At 32.0% G+C, this 18,943-nt stretch overlaps 1 protein-coding gene across 1 annotated transcript in view; it reads right to left on the bottom strand.

Moving 5' to 3' along the window:
- The window catches only part of LOC140450322 (uncharacterized), a 74,457-nt gene extending 59,456 nt beyond the window's left edge, over window positions 1-15,001 (bottom strand). Inside the window, exon 1 of the mRNA XM_072543899.1 lies at window positions 9,577-15,001. Coding sequence (XP_072400000.1) covers window positions 9,577-14,998 — 5,422 coding nt within the window. The 5' untranslated portion in view covers window positions 14,999-15,001. The remainder of the gene's footprint in view (window positions 1-9,576) is intronic.
- Window positions 15,002-18,943: the final 3,942 nt, after the last annotated feature.

Raw genomic sequence — 18,943 nt, 5'->3', positions numbered from 1 at the left:
GGAAGAACTTCAAATAGCATTGGATTCTTTCAAACCAAATAAAGCACCAGGAGTGGATAGAATTGCTGCAGAGTTCTACAAGTTTCTTCCAGAAAACGGAAAAGTGCTTGTACTTGGGCTTGATAATAATTTTTTCGTCAAACCAGACTTGCCTCAGGGTTTTTTGATGCAATAATTTTTCCTCTTTATAAGAAAGGAAACATGGAAAGTAAAAAAAAGTTATCGAGGTATTAGCTTCTTACAATGCAGTAACCAAACCAAAGAATTTGACCAGACTTACCTCGTGGGAACAAAATAATAACATTTTAAATGAGTTCCAGGCAGGATATAGAACCGGCTATTCAACTATAGACAACATTTTTAATCTTACGAGTATAGTAAAAATCTAACATGCATGGGGAGTAAAAAATGTTTATACATTTTTGTGGACTTAGTGCTGCTTTTGATACAGTTGATCGGCAGGCCCTTTTTAACAAGTTGAGTTACTTAGGATTATCTACTAAAGTGCTGAATTTGTTAAAAAGTATGTTCGCGAATACAAAATCGGCAGTCTGGCCTATGGAAGGTCTATCTGAATGGTTTGACTGTAATCACAGTATCACTTTAGAAAATAAAAATAAATCCCAGAAAGAAAAGCCAGTCCGTGCACTAAATGATCAGAATAGCCATGATTATTGCCAATCTCCGTCGCGGAGATGGCACGTGAAGAAGAAGAAGTGCACTAAATATTACTTATGTTCTTAAGTACTTATCCAGCCCGAAATAACATTTCATCCCGCGCTCGCAAGGTAGAGTTTGCGGCCAATCCAAATGATGCATCGACAAATTTAAATTTGCCGTACTTGGCAATTAAATACGTAAGGAGAGAAATGTATGTTTGGTTGCTCATCAACTAATATTCCGTTAATTTTTACATGTATATCGTCAAGCTGAGGATCGACTTGCCGAAACCCCGAAACGTGTCTTTTTAAGAATTGTGGAATTGTGAGCTCATTGTGGTTGATTAACTGCTTAATATTGACACGGATGAAGTGGGCCGACTACAGGGCCAATATTTCAATTTAAAATGAGCTAAAAGTCAACAAAATGCTATCCAGCAAGGTCCATCTCCAACAATTAAAATACTTTGGACATGTTATGAGAGCAGGCAGAAAACATGGAAAGACTTGTTATCCAAGAGAAGCAGAGGATCGAACATCACAATAAAGATTTCCAACAAAATGGAAGATCAAATTACAGGAATATGCAAAAAAACCTCCTTGTTTACTCAAGGAATTTGTTTACTCAAAACTTTCCTCGCTAGAAATAATATTACAAAGTAATGTTAAATTTTTAAGATTTTTGTTTAAAAAATGTTAGCATTTTTAGAGGTGTTACGGTAGAAAAATATTATTTTTTTCTAAACTATATCCATTCAGCTTTAAAACGAAGTACAGACAGTGGGAAACTGATAAGAAAAGAAAATTTTAAATCAGCTATAATTTTTATCTAAACAAAAAGAGAAATCAAACGATTTCTACCTAGCGAAACCGAATTCAAATTTTTGCCACTGTGTTTCCTAAAATTTGCGAAACAAACAGCTGGATGAATTACTCGGCAAGGGAATCTAAAATTGCATTCCACATGCCGTTCATCCTGGTCAAAATTCGTAGTGAATTCAGTTTCTGGTACTCCAAACGAAGTAAGTAATAAAACATAATGACGGTATTAGATTTTTGTTTTGATACAGGGCAGCGACAACCGCTGATACGTATTTCGACCTCCTTAGGTCTCGTCAGAACGGTATAGCCACTGCTCTGAACCAAAACAAAAATCTCTCCCATCCTAGACAATAGTTATTAAAATAACTATATACGGACGTAACTACGCCATCTAAAAACAAAAAGAGAAATCAAATGATTTCTACCTAGCGAAACCGAATTCAAATTTTTACCACTGTGTTTCCTAAAATTTGCGAAACAAACAGCTGGATGAATTACTCGGCAAGGGAATCTAAAATTGCATTCCACATGCCGTTCATCCTGGTCAAAATTCGTAGTGAAATCAGTTTCTGGTACTCCAAACGAAGTAAGTAATAAAACATAATGACGGTATTAGATTTTTGTTTTGATACAGGGCGTTGTTTGTTTCGCAAATTTTAGGAAACACAGTGGTAAAAATTTGAATTCGGTTTCGCTAGGTAGAAATCGTTTGATTTCTCTTTTTGTTTTTAGATGGTGTAGTTACGTCCGTATATAGTTATTTTAATAACTATTGTCTAGGATGGGAGAGATTTTTGTTTTGGTTCAGAGCAGTGGCTATACCGTTCTGACGAGACCTAAGGAGGTCGAAATACGTATCAGCGGTTGTCGCTGCCCTGTATCAAAACAAAAATCTAATACCGTCATTATGTTTTATCTAAACATATTCAACACCAGCTTTAATCACCATCGTTGGAAAACCTAAAACGGACGTCTGCAATGCATGTGACAGACTCAAAAATCAAATAGATGCGAAGGAAAATCCAGAAGAAAAATCCCAGTTGAATCAAGAATACTCTCTACATCTATGCAGAGCGCAGAAGTTTTATGACAACTTGAAGAGGTTAAGTGAAGAAGCTAAAACGGGCGAGAAAATGGATGTTATTAGCTTTGACTGTCAACAAAACTTGCCAGTGCCAGTACTACCAATAGGTGACAAGGTGACATTTTATATAAAAGACAGTTGTGGGTTTATAGCCAGTGTTTTTACTCAGTAAAATCGGGTAGGACCTATGTACATGTACAATGAAGTCGAAAGAAAAAAAGGTGCGAATGAGACAGTACCTTTTTTAAAACACTATGTTGACAATGTTGTTCATTCTTCTGTTGAACTATACTTATTCACCGATAATTGTGTTGGACAGAATAAGAACATGGCTGTGGTTCAGATGTTGTCTCCTTTGATCACAACGACAAGGTTTAAAGTAATCTACCATCGATTTTCTGAAAGGGGCCATTCATTTTTGCCATGTGATCGTAAATTTGCTCTGATTGAAAAGTAGAAACGCAAAGTCACATACCTTTACTTGTCGTAAGAGTGGTATTCAAAAGTGGAGAGAACATCAAAAACGTTTTCTGTTGTTAAACAAAACAAAAAAACAAAAGTTTTAAATATGAGGATAAAAAAATCACAGTTTCCGTATTCCACAATATTGAAAGTATAAAGTACATTCGTTTTGCAAATTCCCCATCTGTAAACACATGCAAGTCTTGATATTCGCCCCCTCATTCGTCAAGAGGCTATTAAATATAATTTATTACCTTAAGCAAGACGGATTCTCATGTTACAGATCCAAATTTGCCAGTCTGTTTAAATTCAAATTGTAGCGTGTTGGTTTTAAAGTTAATATATTGCGTGTTATATGTTATAGTTATTGTTAAGTTATTTACTGGTCGTGTTATTTTTTAGAGTTTAGTTAACGTGTTTAGTATTAAGTTTTATAGTGTGTAGTGGACTTTTATTGTCCAAAAACAAAGTATTTGTTTATCAAAAGTAAAAATAGCTTGCGGTAATCACTTTAATAAAGGTAAGAGAAACCAATATTTTAATTTATTGATGTTTAGAAAAGTTTTATTTCCTTTTTAGTCCATTTATTCACGGTTTTTGCTGTAAATATTAAAGAACCGCTTGGATTGACATGAAATTTGACATATACATAGCTAACGGCAAAGAAAAAAAGTGCTATTGTGCCGATGTGTGCTTTTGCCATGGGGGTGAGTTTCACCCCTTCTCGGGTGTGAAAAAACATGCGTTCAAAATAAGTCCAGAATTTAATAAACTGACTAATTCTAAGCAACTTTTATTTTACACAATTTTTGTACAAAGACGAGTTCGAGTTATTTGATCGAGTGAATATGATCATTTTTCAATAAAAAAACACGTTTTTAGATGGTTTTTCGCAAATAGCTCAAAAAGTAATTATTCTATTGAAAAACATATTCTTAGCAAAAATATAGCTTATAAAAAAGTTAAAAAAAATGATGTACTTATATCTATATGAAGTCTGTAGACTCAGTATAACCAGAGTTGTAGCTAATGAAAAGTAATTCAAATTTCAAATCGAATATTTCAACGAGACATATCAAAAAAATGTTGCACTTTTCGGGGAAAACTCGTTGTCGGGGAAAGTGCTTGTTTTTTTTATTCTTTCACATTGAAATATTCGATTTGGAATTTAACGAATAAGAACCTACTTTTCATTAGCTACAAATGTGCTTCTGGCTTTATAAGTACACCATTTTTTTTTGCTATTTATAAGCTATATTTTTGCTAAGAATATTTTTTCGATAAAATACCTACTTTTTGAGTTATTTGCAAACACCTTCTAAAAACCTTGTCTTTTTGTTGTTGAAAAATGAACATATTCACTCGCAAATAACTCGAAAAGTATTGACTCAGTGAAAAAACTCTATAGAACAAAGGTTGCTTAGAATTAGTCAGTTTATCCAATTCCTGACTTATTTTGAAAGTATGTTTTTTCACCCCTGAGAATGGGCGAAACTCACCCCTAGGGCAAAAACACACGTCGGCACAAAATAACTTTTTTTATTTACATTTTAGCTATGTTTATGCCAAATGTCATGTCAATCGAAGCTGTTCTTTGGTGAGGTTTTATCGTGAGAGAATGGAATATTTCTGGACTTGAAAAAGTATACAGAATGCAGTTTCATAACTTGACCGATATTTTCGATTATGCTGGTTTTATTACAATATATATATATATATATATATATATATATATATATATATATATATATATATATATATATATATAAAGGTTCTTGAACTCCTAAGTAGAGCATAGAGCTTCAGTGATAACGCGCCATCGGGTTCTATTATGTGCTAAGGCCTTCACCTCATTCCAAGACTTTCCTTGGCCTCTTATCTCGTCCATGATGGATCTTCTCCAAGTTTGTACTGGGCGACCTCTTTTTCTTTTCCCTTGTGGATTCCACTCTAGGGCAGTCTTTGCGATACTGGAACTATTTTTTCGGAGTGTGTGACCGATCCAACCCCACTTTCTGAACTTAATTTCATTTTGTACCCTCTTTTGTTCGGTCAGGTGTAGCTGATCTTCGATTCTGATGGTGTTAGGCCAGAATATACGAATAATTCTTCGTAGACATTTGTTAACAAAGACCTGCAGTTTGTCTGTGAGGGTGTTTGTCACTTTCCAGGTTTCACATCCGTAGAGTAGAACAGACATGACATTTGATCGGAATATTCGGATCTTTGTCCTTGTAGTATACTCGCCAGATTTCCAAACAGGGTTGAGCGTGCTGAAAGCTTGTTGGGCTTTTCGTATCCTCATACGAATATCGTCTTCTGTACCTCCGTTTTCTGTTATGACACTTTCAAGATACGTAAAGTTTTCCACATTTTCAATCTGCATATGGTCGATAGTAAATAGCGTGTTGTTCCTTGCATTTATTTCCATGGACTTGGTTTTGAAAAAAAAAAAAATGGAAAAAAACACCAGTAAAGGGACATTTTGACGTTAAAATGAAGGAAATGACTATAAATGTATTTAAAACGGAAATGCAGGAGAACCCTACAATGTCGAAAAGTGCGATTTCTATTAGAGTAGCAGATAAAACAGGTACTGATATTGTTTCTCCACTATTTATTTTAGAGTGCGCATTTTCACTTTCTTCTTCTTCTTCGTCTAGCCATTCATGTCCACATCTGAACATAAGCCTCTTCGAGTTTTCCTTTCCATTGTTTTTTATTGTACGCTACTTGTAGCCAATTTTTCCCGGCAGTCCTTTTCAGATCATCTGTCCATCTCATAGGAGGTCTGCCTCTGGGTCTTTTGTGTTGGTATGGTCTCCAGGTTAAAATTGATCTGTGCCATTTGTTTAGATCGCTCCTAGCTACATGTCCAGCGTATTCCCATTTCAACTTTAATGATTTTTGCACCACATCGGTGACTTTGGTTTTCTGTCTTATCTGTGTTTGTTTTCTTGTCCTTAAGTGATATACCTAGCATTGCTCTTTCCATCGCGTGTTGAGTGACTCTAAGTATATTCATATTCTTTTTTGTGATTGTCCATGTTTGTGCCGCATATTTCTTCAGTTTGAATTTACCTATTTAGTATTATTTTTTGTCCTAAGTATATATATTCTTCAACTTTTTCTATAACTTTATCGTTTATTATTGTCACGGTGTCTTCGGAGTGCATGACTTTTGTTTTGTTTAAATTCATTTTCAGTCCTATTTTAGAAGATTCGGTATGTAGTTCTAAAAGCATGGTTTGCATTTCTTGTAGGTCAGTAGCTATCAGGATTATGTCATCTGCAAATCGTAGATTACTGAGGTAGCGGCCATTGATGTTTATTCCCTTATATTTCCAATTTAGGTTTTTAAAAACGTCCTCCAAAACTAAGGTGAAAAGTTTGGGTGATAAACTATCTCCCTGTTTGACTCCCCTGTTTAATGGTACAGGGTTCGTGTGTTCATTTTCATTTAGATAGTATGTAGCTGTAGCTTGGTTCATAGTTTCTTTTATTAAGTTAATATATCTTCTGTCTATTCTACAATTTTGCATATCGTTTATTACGGCCGTGTATTCTATGGTATCGAAAGCTTTTTCGTAGTCCTTTTTCAGAAATTTTCACTTTATTTAACAAATATTGTTACTTTTTATCTATTGTATGCGTGTGTAGCCGTAGTGTACGCAATGTGGTTCATAAATATGAAATTACGGGAACATTGTCGACACCAAAATCAGTTGAGCATCGTAAAAGAATTGTTAACTCGCTGGATGAATTTGACAGAGAAGCAATAAGAAGAATAATCCATCAATTCTTTTTTCGAAATGAAATACCCACAATATTGGGGTATTTAATGAAGATCCGGTTTTGCCTAACTTCAAAAGAACTACGTTTTTTAAATTATTGAAAGAAATAAATTTTAAGTTTCAACGTAGTCAGTGAAACAGCATTTTGATGGACCGGGACGAAATTGTCTTGTGGAGACGAGAATTTCTGATAAAAATTAAGTCCCACACAAATGAAAACCGCAAAATTTACTACTTAGACCAGACTTGGCTAAACGCTGGTCACATCAAATCTAAAGTATGGGTCGACAATTCGGTAACATCTTATAAACAAGGGTTAAAAAATCCTGCAGGTAAATGTTTATGTGCTTTTTCACTTCAAGTAATTTTTAAAATAATAAAATTTTCAGGAAAAAGACTAATAATCTGTTACATTGGCAGTGAAGATGGTTTTTTCCAGAAGGGCTGTTGGTGGTTGAATAAAAAAAGAGTGCGGACTACCATGAAGAGATGGCCGAAAAATCATTCGAAAATTGGTTCAAAAATATACTGCCCCGATTAAAAGACAACTCCTTCATCGTATTGGACAACGCGTCTTAAATTTGCAGATATGAAAAATATTTTTTATGATGCAATAAATTATATTAGTCCAACTACGTGGCAGAAATGTGTGCAACACATTCAACAAAAAGTCGAGTCCAAAATGTGGAAGTTGAACAATAAGATAGAGAACCATATCGAACCCATAATAATAAATCCAGACGAAGTCAGCAGCACATGTAGCTCCTCAGACTCAGAGTAATTAAAATTAGTACCTTAGAGTAATTTAAATGGTATGTTTTTATGCTTTGATAAATTTATGACAATGCTACTTTATTAAAAATGTTCACTTTGTTATTAGACTGGGAGAGATCTGTAGAAATTCAGACCATAATGGACATTTTCCATAGGAAGCTATTTTTTTAAACTTTAACTTTAAAAATTTTTCTAGACTCTCCTAGTGAACCGATTTGAATTTTACAAAAAGCGTTTAAAAGTTTGAGCCTTCCTTTATATGTAAAAAAATTTGCAACTATCTGAGAGTCTTATTTAGGGCCTACTATAAATTTTAAAATTTGCGATTTTTTTCCAGTATGCTGGATTGCAAAATTATTATGCAAAACCTATCCAACCGATCTTAACAAAATTTAGCACACGTTTTAAACATATTAAAAGGTTTTTTTAGGCGGAATATGGAGCTTGTAAGTCAAGTTTATAAAGTCGAAAACATTTAAAGGATTAACTTCATTTTTTTGTACTTTTTTTTCCAATTATTGCTATTTTTCAACAATAAACATTAAATTTTTAATTTCTAGCTAACGAAATATTGTGTAAAATTGAATAACGAAACTTTTAACTTTTTATAATTTTTTCTCTAGGATCAATATTTTTCGAATTATAAACGAAAATAGGAGCAAAAAAATGAAAAATTTTCAATTGTTTCAGATTTTGTTAAATAAAAAATTTAGCACAGGGTTTGCGACTGGCGCATATCGTGATTATCGATATTGGGCACATCCTGAAGGGATTCCAGCAAAAAACAGATCCCGCCTAGACTATATGTATCTCTCAGTTGATGAATATTTTATTTTAGCACATTTTTCTTCAATGAAACATTAAATTTTGCTCACAATGATTAAATTTCAAAAAATTCTTACACTAATAGTTTGAAAAATAAATATTTTTAAAAATCATATAATCGATCTCAGTACGACCCTGTTTGGCTTTCACGTGCGTTTGTTGACAATTGGGAATATGTAAAATGAATGTAGTTTAGACGAAACTTTCTTCCCTTTAAACCTAACGCAGATTTAGTTGCGTTAATGGAATGTAACGTGAACGATCTCTACACTGCGAATCTTCCAGTACATCAAAAAAACTCCAAAACTTAAGGGAACCTAAGGATTTCATTACTGCAATATATAAAGGATTTTAAGATTCTTCGGAATCACAAGATTCACAGCAGGAGAAAAGTGAAACCGACTTATTCGACAGTAGTGATAGATAATCAAAATTTGGTGCAAATCTTCTGTAATAACTTGATGTTTTGTAAATATAGAATGAGCACTAGATATATTGGTCTTTATTTATTGTTTTTTTTTAATATAATAATAAACCAAACCACACAACTGGTCAATATAATAAAGAGACACAAGCTGGAATACTTTGATCACACTTTGATCTACTGAGACACCCTGAAAAATATAATAATTCAGGAAAAGTTCCAAAGTAAACGTGGTCATGGTAGAAGAAGAACATCATGACTAAGAAATCTAAGTGAACAGTATGAAAAAACGACTACATCGTTATTCAGAGCTGCTGTCAATAAGGCGACGATAGCGAATATGATATCCAACAATCGATAACGGTCATGGAACTAGAAGAAGACTAATTTAAATAGTATTAAACAAAAATATGAGAACATTTCGAAACGCGTTAAATAATCACTTAACTAACAATGTAGGTAAAAATTAAAACCAGTTTCGTTAAAAACATTTTTATCGTCTCCTGTAAAATTACCTTTTTGGTTTTTGTTGGGGTATTCAATGATTGCATATAAAATCTGTATAAAAAACAATAATTCAAAGCCTGCAATATTATCTAAATATTGTTTGGAAAAAACTATTATCTTATAAGGGCAATTTGGCAAAACATTTGAAATAAAAAAATATTTAAGTAGTAATGCTACACATAACATGCTTGTTGAAATCCAAATTAGTTGAAACAAAATTATTACCTTGTTTCCTGCAAGACTTTTCTTTGCTATCTTCATCTTCACTAGTATAATCTTCACCCTCACTATTAGAGTCTACTTCTTTATAACTCGGCCTTCTCTTGCTTGTTCTTGGACTACGCCTGAGATTATTGTCCAGGTCATCATCAGAAGAATCTTCTATTTTCTGTTTTTTCTTGTTGTTTTTACTATTACTGTCATTTTCTTCTTTTATAAAAACTTGACTGTCTTCTCTTCCGTGTGACGAATTTATTTGTACCTCAGATTCGTTCACCTCATTTTTGTTGAGTAAATATATTTTTGATACTTTTTGTTTGCCCACCCAATCAGTGAGTTTAGTTTGTATTTTTTTATCACTCTTAATAGAAGCAAACTTTGATAAATACAGTAATTTACGGTCTTTTAAAATTCTTTTGCTGTTAACATTATCATTGGGAGTGTCTTCAATATCGCTTGAAGATGATGAGTCTAATTTCTGGGAATGTTCTTTTTTCTTTCTCTTCACATCTGGTGTGGTAGTTTTAAAATAAATATCAACTTCATAACCAAGTTTTGGTTTAACTCTTGAAGTATTAAATACTTCATTTTTTGGAACCAAATTTCTGTCATTTAAATATTCATTTATACTTTTCTGCTTTGTTTGTTCTTTTTTACCCTTAACATCTATTCTAGAACTTACTTCACCATCATAACCCATTTTTTCATCTTCTTTGTTAGGCAATACACACATACTTTCATTGTCAGTTTCATAACTTGCATTTCTTTTGCATGTAGTGTCTTTAACTGACAAATTGTTTTTGTCCTCACGACCTAAAGAATCGTTCGTTGAAATTAATTCATTAGTATGCAAAGGTTCTAGCTTTAATTTTCTTTTTTGCTTTTTTTTAGATACAGGGGAATTGAAACTAGAGTCAAGATTTACTATGGGTTCCATGGTCTCTTTTTGTGGGGGATTAACTCCAAATAATATTGATATTGATTCAATATCCTCATTCAATGGAGATTCCTTTATTTTTTTCCTTTTCACTGGAGTAGATGAGTCACTTAATACATTGCTATCCTCACTATTCTTTAAGGCATGCACTACCTCCTTTGCTTTTTCTTTCTGCTCTTTCAGATGATCGGCCAAAGTATTAGATGATTGGGACTCAGCATTTGCTAATTCCGAATCTTTTTTTCTTTTCTTTTTTGGAGTACAAGGATCAATTAATATGCTATTACTATTAGAATATTGCGTTCCTATTTCAGATACTCCAAATTCTGTGTCATCAAAGGAGTGCTTCTTCCTCTTTTTTGAAGTACAAGGTTCAGTTACATTTGGTTGATCTGGACTGCTGAATTGTGAATCTACCTCTGGTATTTCTGCTTTCTTTTTCTTAAATTTAATAGTTCTGTCAAAAAATAAAATGGGAGACTTGCACTCACTATTTGTGTCTAACAGTTCTAAGTTTTTAAGTTCACTTGATTTTTTCTTTTTAGATTGAATTAAGCCATTTAATTGTTCACATATCTCACTATGTGTAATATTTAACATTTCATTTGGGTTTTTGCTGTATTGAGTCTCTGTGCCTGATATTTCTAAATCAACATTTTTTTCCTTTTTTTTAGATTTGATCAAGTCATCTGATATAATATTATGGCTATAAGGTAAAAGATCTAATACTTCATCTGAATTTTGGTTATCATAATTACCAGTACATGTTAAATTAAAATCAGGTTCTTTCTTTGATTTATTCCTATTCTTTTTAGATTTATTTGAATCATTAAATTCATCACTAACATTAGGATAGGAAGTATCTAATGTTTCACCTGTTTTTTTGCTATATTCAGACTGTATGCCTGTCAATTCTAAATTAGCACACTCTTTGGATTTTCTCTTTTTTTTCTTAGATTTAATTGATTCATTTAATGTATTCTGTCTATCAATAGGTGAAATATCTAATATTTTAATTGAATTTGCACTATCATCATAACCAGCACCAGCCAAATCTAAACCAGGTTTGTGTTTTATTTTTTTCTTTTTCGATATAGAGTCACTTAATTCATTAGTATTGTCAAGATAGGAAATATCTAATGTTTCATCAGGTTTTTGGTCATATTCACACTGTATGTCTGTCAATTCTAAATCAACAAAGTCTTCGGATTTTTTCTTTTTTTTCTTAAATTTAATTGATTCATTTAATGTGTTATGATTATCAATAGATGAAATATCTAATATTTTAATTGAATTTGCACTATCATCATAACCAGCACCAGCCAAATCTAAATCAGGTTCGTGTTTTATTTTCTTTTTCTTTTTTGATTTAGAGTCACTTAATTCATTAGTAATAATGTCAGGATAGGAAATATCTAACATTTCATCAGGTTTTTGGTCATATTCACACTGTATGTCTCTCAATTCTAAATCAGAAAAGTCTTTGGAATATTTCTTTTTTTTCTTAGATTTAATTGATTCATTTAATGTGTTATGGCTATCAATAGATGAAATATCTAATATTTTAATTGAATTTGCACTATCATCATAACCAGCACCAGCCAAATCTAAATCAGATACGTGTTTTATTTTTTTCTTTTTCTTTTTTGATTTAGAGTCACTTAATTCATTAGTAATAATGTCAGGATAGGAAATATCTAACGTTTCATCATGTTTTTGGTCATATTCACACTGTATGTCTGTCAATTCTAAATCAGCAAAGTCTTTGGATTTTTTCTTTTTTTTCTTGGATTTAATTGATTCATTTAATATGTTATGACTATCAATAGATGAAATATCTAATATTTTAATTGAATTTGCACTATCATCATAACCAGCACCAGCCAAATCTAAATCAGGTTCGTGTTTCATTTTTTTCTTTTTCTTTTTTGATTTAGAGTCACTTAATTCATTAGTAATAATGTCAGGATAGGAAATATCTAATGTTTCATTAGGTTTTTGGCCAAATTCACACTGTATGTCTGTCAATTCTAAATCGGCACACTCTTTGGATTTTTTCTTTTTTTTCTTAGATTTAATTGATTCATTTAATGTGTTATGATTATCAATGGAAGAAATATCTAATATTTTAGTTGAATTTTCACTATCATCATAACCAGCACCAACCAAATCTAAATCAGGTTTGTGTTTAATTTTTTTCTTTTTCTTTTTTGATTTAGAGTCACTTAATTCATTAGTAATAATGTCAGGATAGGAAATATCTAATGTTTCATTAGGTTTTTGACCAAATTCACACTGTATGTCTGTCAATTCTAAATCAGAAAAGTCTTTGGAATTTTTCTTTTTTTTCTTAGATTTAATCGATTCATTTAATGTGTTATGGCTATCAATGGATGAAATATCTAATATTTTAATTGAATTTGCACTGTCCTCATAACCAGCACCAGCCAAATCTAAATCAGGTTCGTGTTTCATTTTTTTCTTTTTCTTTTTTGATTTAGAGTCACTTAATTCATTAGTATTATCAAGATAGGAAATATCTAATGTTTCATCAGGTTTTTGGTCATATTCACACTGTATGTCTGTCAATTCTAAATCAGCAAAGTCTTTGGATTTTTTCTTTTTTTTCTTAGATTTAATTGATTCATTTAATATGTTATGGCTATCAATAGATGAAATATCTAATATTTTAGTTGAATTTTCACTCTCATCATGACCAGCACCAGCCAAATCTAAATCAGGTTTGTATTTTTTTTTCTTTTTCTTTTTTGATTTAGATTCACTTAATTCATTAGTAATAATGTCAAAATAGGAAATGTCTAATGCTTCATTGGGTTTTTGGCCAAACTCACAGTGTATGTCTTTCAATTCTAAATCAGCACCTTCTTTGGATTTTCTCTTTTTTTTCTTAGGTTTAATTGGCTCATTTACTGCATTATGATTGTCATTAGATGCAATATCTAAAATTTCAGCTGAATTTAGTCTATCATCATAACCAGCACCAGCCAAATTTAAATCAGTTTCCTGTTTCATTTTTTTCTTTTTCTTTCTAGACTGTTCGGTGTCATTCAATGGACAGACACTGTCACTAGCCAAATTTAAATCAGGGTCCTGTTTCATTTTTTTCTTTTTCTTTCTAGACTTTTCAGTTTCATTCAATGAACAAACACTGTCAATTTTTGAACCATCCACTCTTTCATCAGAATTTGTATTACAGTGACTATCTGTAATTAACAATTCCAAATCAGTACATGTTTTTAATTTTTTCTTTTTCTTTCTAGGTTTAATTGAGTCATTTACTGGACAATTGCTGTTAATATTTAAAACATCTACTCCATCTGCATTTTTACCATAATGACTATCTGCATTTACCAATTCTACATCAGGACATGCTTTTGATTTTTTCTTTGTCTTTTTGGATGCAATTAAGTCATTTAATTCATTATGTATGTCAATATATGAAACATCTAACTTTTCATCTGGATTTTCTTTAAAAAGACCACTAATATTATTTGCTAATTCTAAATTGGGACATTCTTTGGATTTATTCTGTTTGGATTTAATTAAATCATTTAATTCATTATAGATGTCATTATATGAAACATCCAAAATGTTACCTGAATTTGTTCTAGAATGTTTATTAATACTTACATTTTCTAAATGAGAATGATCCGCTAATTTCTTTTTCTTTATGGAATTAACTGAATCATCTAATAACTCATTATTGCTGCCGATTGACTTTACTAAACTACTTGATACATTTTCACAATGAATGCTTTTGGGACTAACAAACATTTTTTCAAGTTGTGCTTCAACACTCTCTTTTATTGGTGTCTGAATCTTTCGATTACTATCTACTTTTTTGGAAGTTTTATGGATATTGTTATCTTTTTCTTGGTAACTTATTTCTAGATCACTATCAACCAAATCCACCACAGTTGTATGACTACTTTTTCCAAATACAGTGCTTTGTGGACTGTATGTATTATTTAAATTACCCATAATGTCAAAGTAAAATAAATCACTATCATCTGTTTGAGCTATTAAATCAGTAAAAGTTTCATCAGAATTTGAAGAATTATTAGCTTTTTTACTGTTTTTATTTGGTACTTTCATCAATTGCTGATGTTTTTCTGATTTACTTAAAATATTTGTGGATGGATTTTCATTTAAGTGTTTCCTTTTATCCTGCCACTCAGTTTTATGGTTGAAATTTGAATTAATATGTAACATATCTGACCTGTTTCTATTTTTCTTGATTTGCTTTTTAGAATAGTTATATCCAAAGTCTTTTCCATTAGACACTCTATGTGGATTATTATTACTTTGTTGTAAATTACCTCTTTCATCAAATAAAAACTGTGAACTACCTTGATTATATGAATTTGATTCCGAGCTTCTTTTAAACTGACTGTTTTTCTTTTTTTTCTTATTCTTCCAATATGACTGACCATTATATGTTGGCACATTCGAGGAATACTCCCTGTTCATTGTAATACAATTTTTAGTCACAAACTACTTGGTTACAAGTTACAAGCACTTACAAGTTACAACAATAATAAAACAAAATTTGCTTGGTTATGTACATTTCTTCTTCTTCTTCTTCTGTTTTTTATGGCTTCGCTGCGAGGCGATTCGCCAGCACTATTTGTTGGCGACCGTGATGTAATCTGGTTCTAAACCATATCAGGGCCGCAGACATTTGTCAATTGTTGTCTATACTGTGGTAGTAATGTTTTCTGAATTTTTAAGTTTGAGGTTTTCAATTGCGTTTTGTTGTTCGTTGTGTGTGCATCGCTTCGCAAACTACGACTACACTACGAGGTTTTTGTACTAACATACCCAAATTGTCTTGTCTGGGTAAGTTGAGCATCAGCTTAATTTATTGAATAAATTTTTCTTTCATTTTTTATAGGCTTATTTTAATAATTTTTTATCTTTCTTTTGTTACATTTTGTTTATGATAAAATTGACTCTGACTGGCTTTTCGGATTATGAATAACGAACAGGGGGGTACATCCCCCCATAAGCCACCTGATAACATAATTTTAGATTCCGCATTAAATATAAATAATAATATATCTAACGTCCACTGTCCTTCTCAGAATGATAAAGCACAGGAACAAAAAATTATCAATGTTTACTCTGAAAAAGACAATGGCCCTTTTTTTGTATACCTAGAATCGACAAATATACCTGATACTAAAGTAGGTGCTTTTAATGGGATTAAAATTGCTCGCGATATCTTTAACTTAAATTTAAAAGACATTAAAAAAATATATAGTAAAGGTTTAAATAGGATTGCGATTGAATTTATCAATTTCACATCAGCAAACGAATTTTTAAATAATAAAACTCTACTAGACAAGGGATATAAGATTTATATTCCTTTTAATTTTGTAACTTGTAAAGGCATAATTCGACAAATAGACATAGAGATTGGTGATAAGGAATTATTAGAATGTTGTAGTACGGGTACTGATATTGAAATATTAAATGTTAAAAGACTTAATAGAAAAGTGTACAAAAATGACACAGTTACTTATGAACCAACAGGCACAGCCCTTTTCACTTTTAAAGGTGTAATAATGCCGAAAACAGTATACTTTTACGGCATGCCTAAATTAGTTAATGTTTATATTGCACCAGTTACACAATGTTTTAATTGTCTGAGGTTTGGTCATACGAAAACAAATTGTAAAAGTAAAGATCGCTGCATTAACTGCGGCGAACTGGCACATTCCGAAGTATGTGAAGTCAAATGTTTCTTCTGTAAGGGACCACATAAAGCCACAGACAAGAACTGCCCAGAATTCCTTAGGCAAAAAAATATCAAAGAGTTAATGGCTTTCGAAAATATGACTTTTTACGATGCAAATGAAGCTATCCCAAAAACATACGTAGAAAAAGATAAATTTGTCATGCATGCAGGTGACTTCCCAGCTCTTAGGAACAGGAAGTGCAATGACAACCAAAACACTAATGTTAGCATTAACGACTCTGTCATGCCCTCCCAAAGAAGAACTCATAACTTTAAATCCTCCACTACGAAGCGTTCATTCCAACAGGTGGTCTCTAATTCAAACAGCAAAAGAAGGGTCATTCAAAAAGGATATGACAAAAAAGTGCATGAAGAAAACCTTCTTTTCCCTAATTCACGACCTGAAAAATTGTCATACTCTCTCTCTCAACAACAACCTTCAACATCCCATAACACAAACTTACCAGAAAAATCTTCTTTTAACTCTCAACAAAACTTAGCCTGGCATTCCAGTGCATTGCAACATATCCAAAATTCTGATTCAGATCCTTTATATAATACCAGAAACGCTTGTCTACATTTTATCAATAATGCAACAATCGATAATTTAAATATTCTTAAAAATATATTATCCCACACAAACTTGGACTATATGGACCAAGATTCAACCTCAGACTTTGACACATACTAACTTCCGACACACCACAATGTCTCACAATCCAAAACTAAAAATAATACAATGGAATATCAGAAGTATTAATGCTAATAGGGATAACCTCATTAATCTAATATCCGAAATAGATCCAGACATCATCTTCATCAATGAAACATGGCTTAAGCATGATGCCAGATTTTCTTTAAATTTTTATAACATCATCCGGCAAGACCGAGATGATGGTTTTGGTGGGGTGGCAACATGTATAAAGAAATCCATAAGGTTTTCAACAATCAAAAAGTTCAATTCAGCTTTAGTGCAATATGTAATAATTAGTATCTGTAACCTATACCTTATAAATATATATTCCAGCTCTAATAACGCAATCACTGCTACTTTACTAAATGATATGGTAGAAGGTATACCCTTAAATAATCTAATCATTATGGGGGATTTGAACTCACACCATCCTGCTTGGGATAAAGGGCTATGCAATAAAGGTGGTAAAATAATTTTTGATTTTTCCTTTGATAATGACCTTACAGTGTTAAATGATGGATCAGCAACATTATTTCAAGACTCTAATAAGAATATCAGTGCAATAGATCTGGCAATTGTGAGCAACAGTGTGTCTTTGTCTTCTGAGTGGGGAGTTATCCAAGACTGCGGTAACAGTAACCACTTCCCTACCTACCTTAATTTAAATATAGCGAATCTTAACGGAACAGAAACGATTCTACAGAAACCATATAAAACAAGAAATACTAAAAAAGCTGACTGGAACACCTATTACAAGAACATACTGTTAAACAAGCAAAACCTGTCAGAAATCAAAAATTATAAAGATTTCCTTACAGTCATAAACACAGCTGCAGATGAAGCAATCCCTTTTAAAAATTGTGGAGTACAGGGCAAACCCAGGAATCCATGGTGGGACGAAGAGTGTACCTTATGGATCAAAACACGAAAAGAAGCAATCTCTAATTTTAATAAATCCCCTTCTATAGAAAATTTCATCGAAACAAAACGCATAATTGCTATGACGAGGAGGAACCTAAAAGCAAAAAAGAAATGCAAATTTAAAAAATTTTGTGAATCTTTAAACAGAGGATCCAATATCACATATGTTTGGAATAAAATTAAAAAATTTTCCAATTATCACAATAATAAAGTCTTTCATAGTCCCCCAGATAACATTAAACTAGAAATATTAGACAAAATGTCTTCAGTAAACATAGACCCTAATTTTAATATGTCATATGATAATCAAGAAGTTGCTCTTTTTTCAATTCATGAATTTAATTTGGCGTTAAATAATAAAAAAGATTCCGCGCCAGGTATCGATGACATATCCTATTTAATGCTAAGAAACCTCCCACTTGCAGCCAAGGACACACTGTTAAGAATTTACAACAATTGTTTAAATGGGGGTCCTATTCCGTTGGATTGGAAAAAATTTAACATAATTAACATCATAAAGCCTCAAAAAAATCCTACTTTGTCTGAAAGTTTCAGACCAATAGTCTTATCTTCCTGTGTACTTAAAACTCTCGAAATCATAATAAAAAATCGTCTGGATTGGTTTATGGAACACAATTCAATATTTAAAATTAATCAGTCAGGTTTCAGGAAAGGTAGAGGGACATATGATAACTTAGCTCTTTTACATTCTACGATTTTAGAAGCCTTTGAATCTTCTCAAACGGTATTAGCCATTTTTCTAGATATTAAATCAGCCTATGACAATGTAGAACTATACAACCTTTATAATAAACTTAAAAATCTAAACATCCCCATGGCTCTAAACAACATTATCCTCAAAATCCTACAAAACAGACTCTTATATTCAAGATCTGATGATGGCAATTTCTTGGGACCATATCAAACTTCCAAGGGGCTCCCTCAAGGTTCTCCCCTAAGTACCATTCTTTTTAACATATACATTCATGACCTTTTCTACTTATTCTCTAACGAAGTGAAAATATGTGGGTATGCAGATGATTTAGTTTTGTACATTAGC

This window comes from Diabrotica undecimpunctata, chromosome 9, assembly GCF_040954645.1.
Source record: "Diabrotica undecimpunctata isolate CICGRU chromosome 9, icDiaUnde3, whole genome shotgun sequence".
Classification (NCBI taxonomy): Eukaryota; Metazoa; Arthropoda; class Insecta; order Coleoptera; family Chrysomelidae; genus Diabrotica; species Diabrotica undecimpunctata.
Note: the sequence above shows the minus strand (reverse complement) of the source record. Positions and strands in the feature narration are given on the sequence as shown.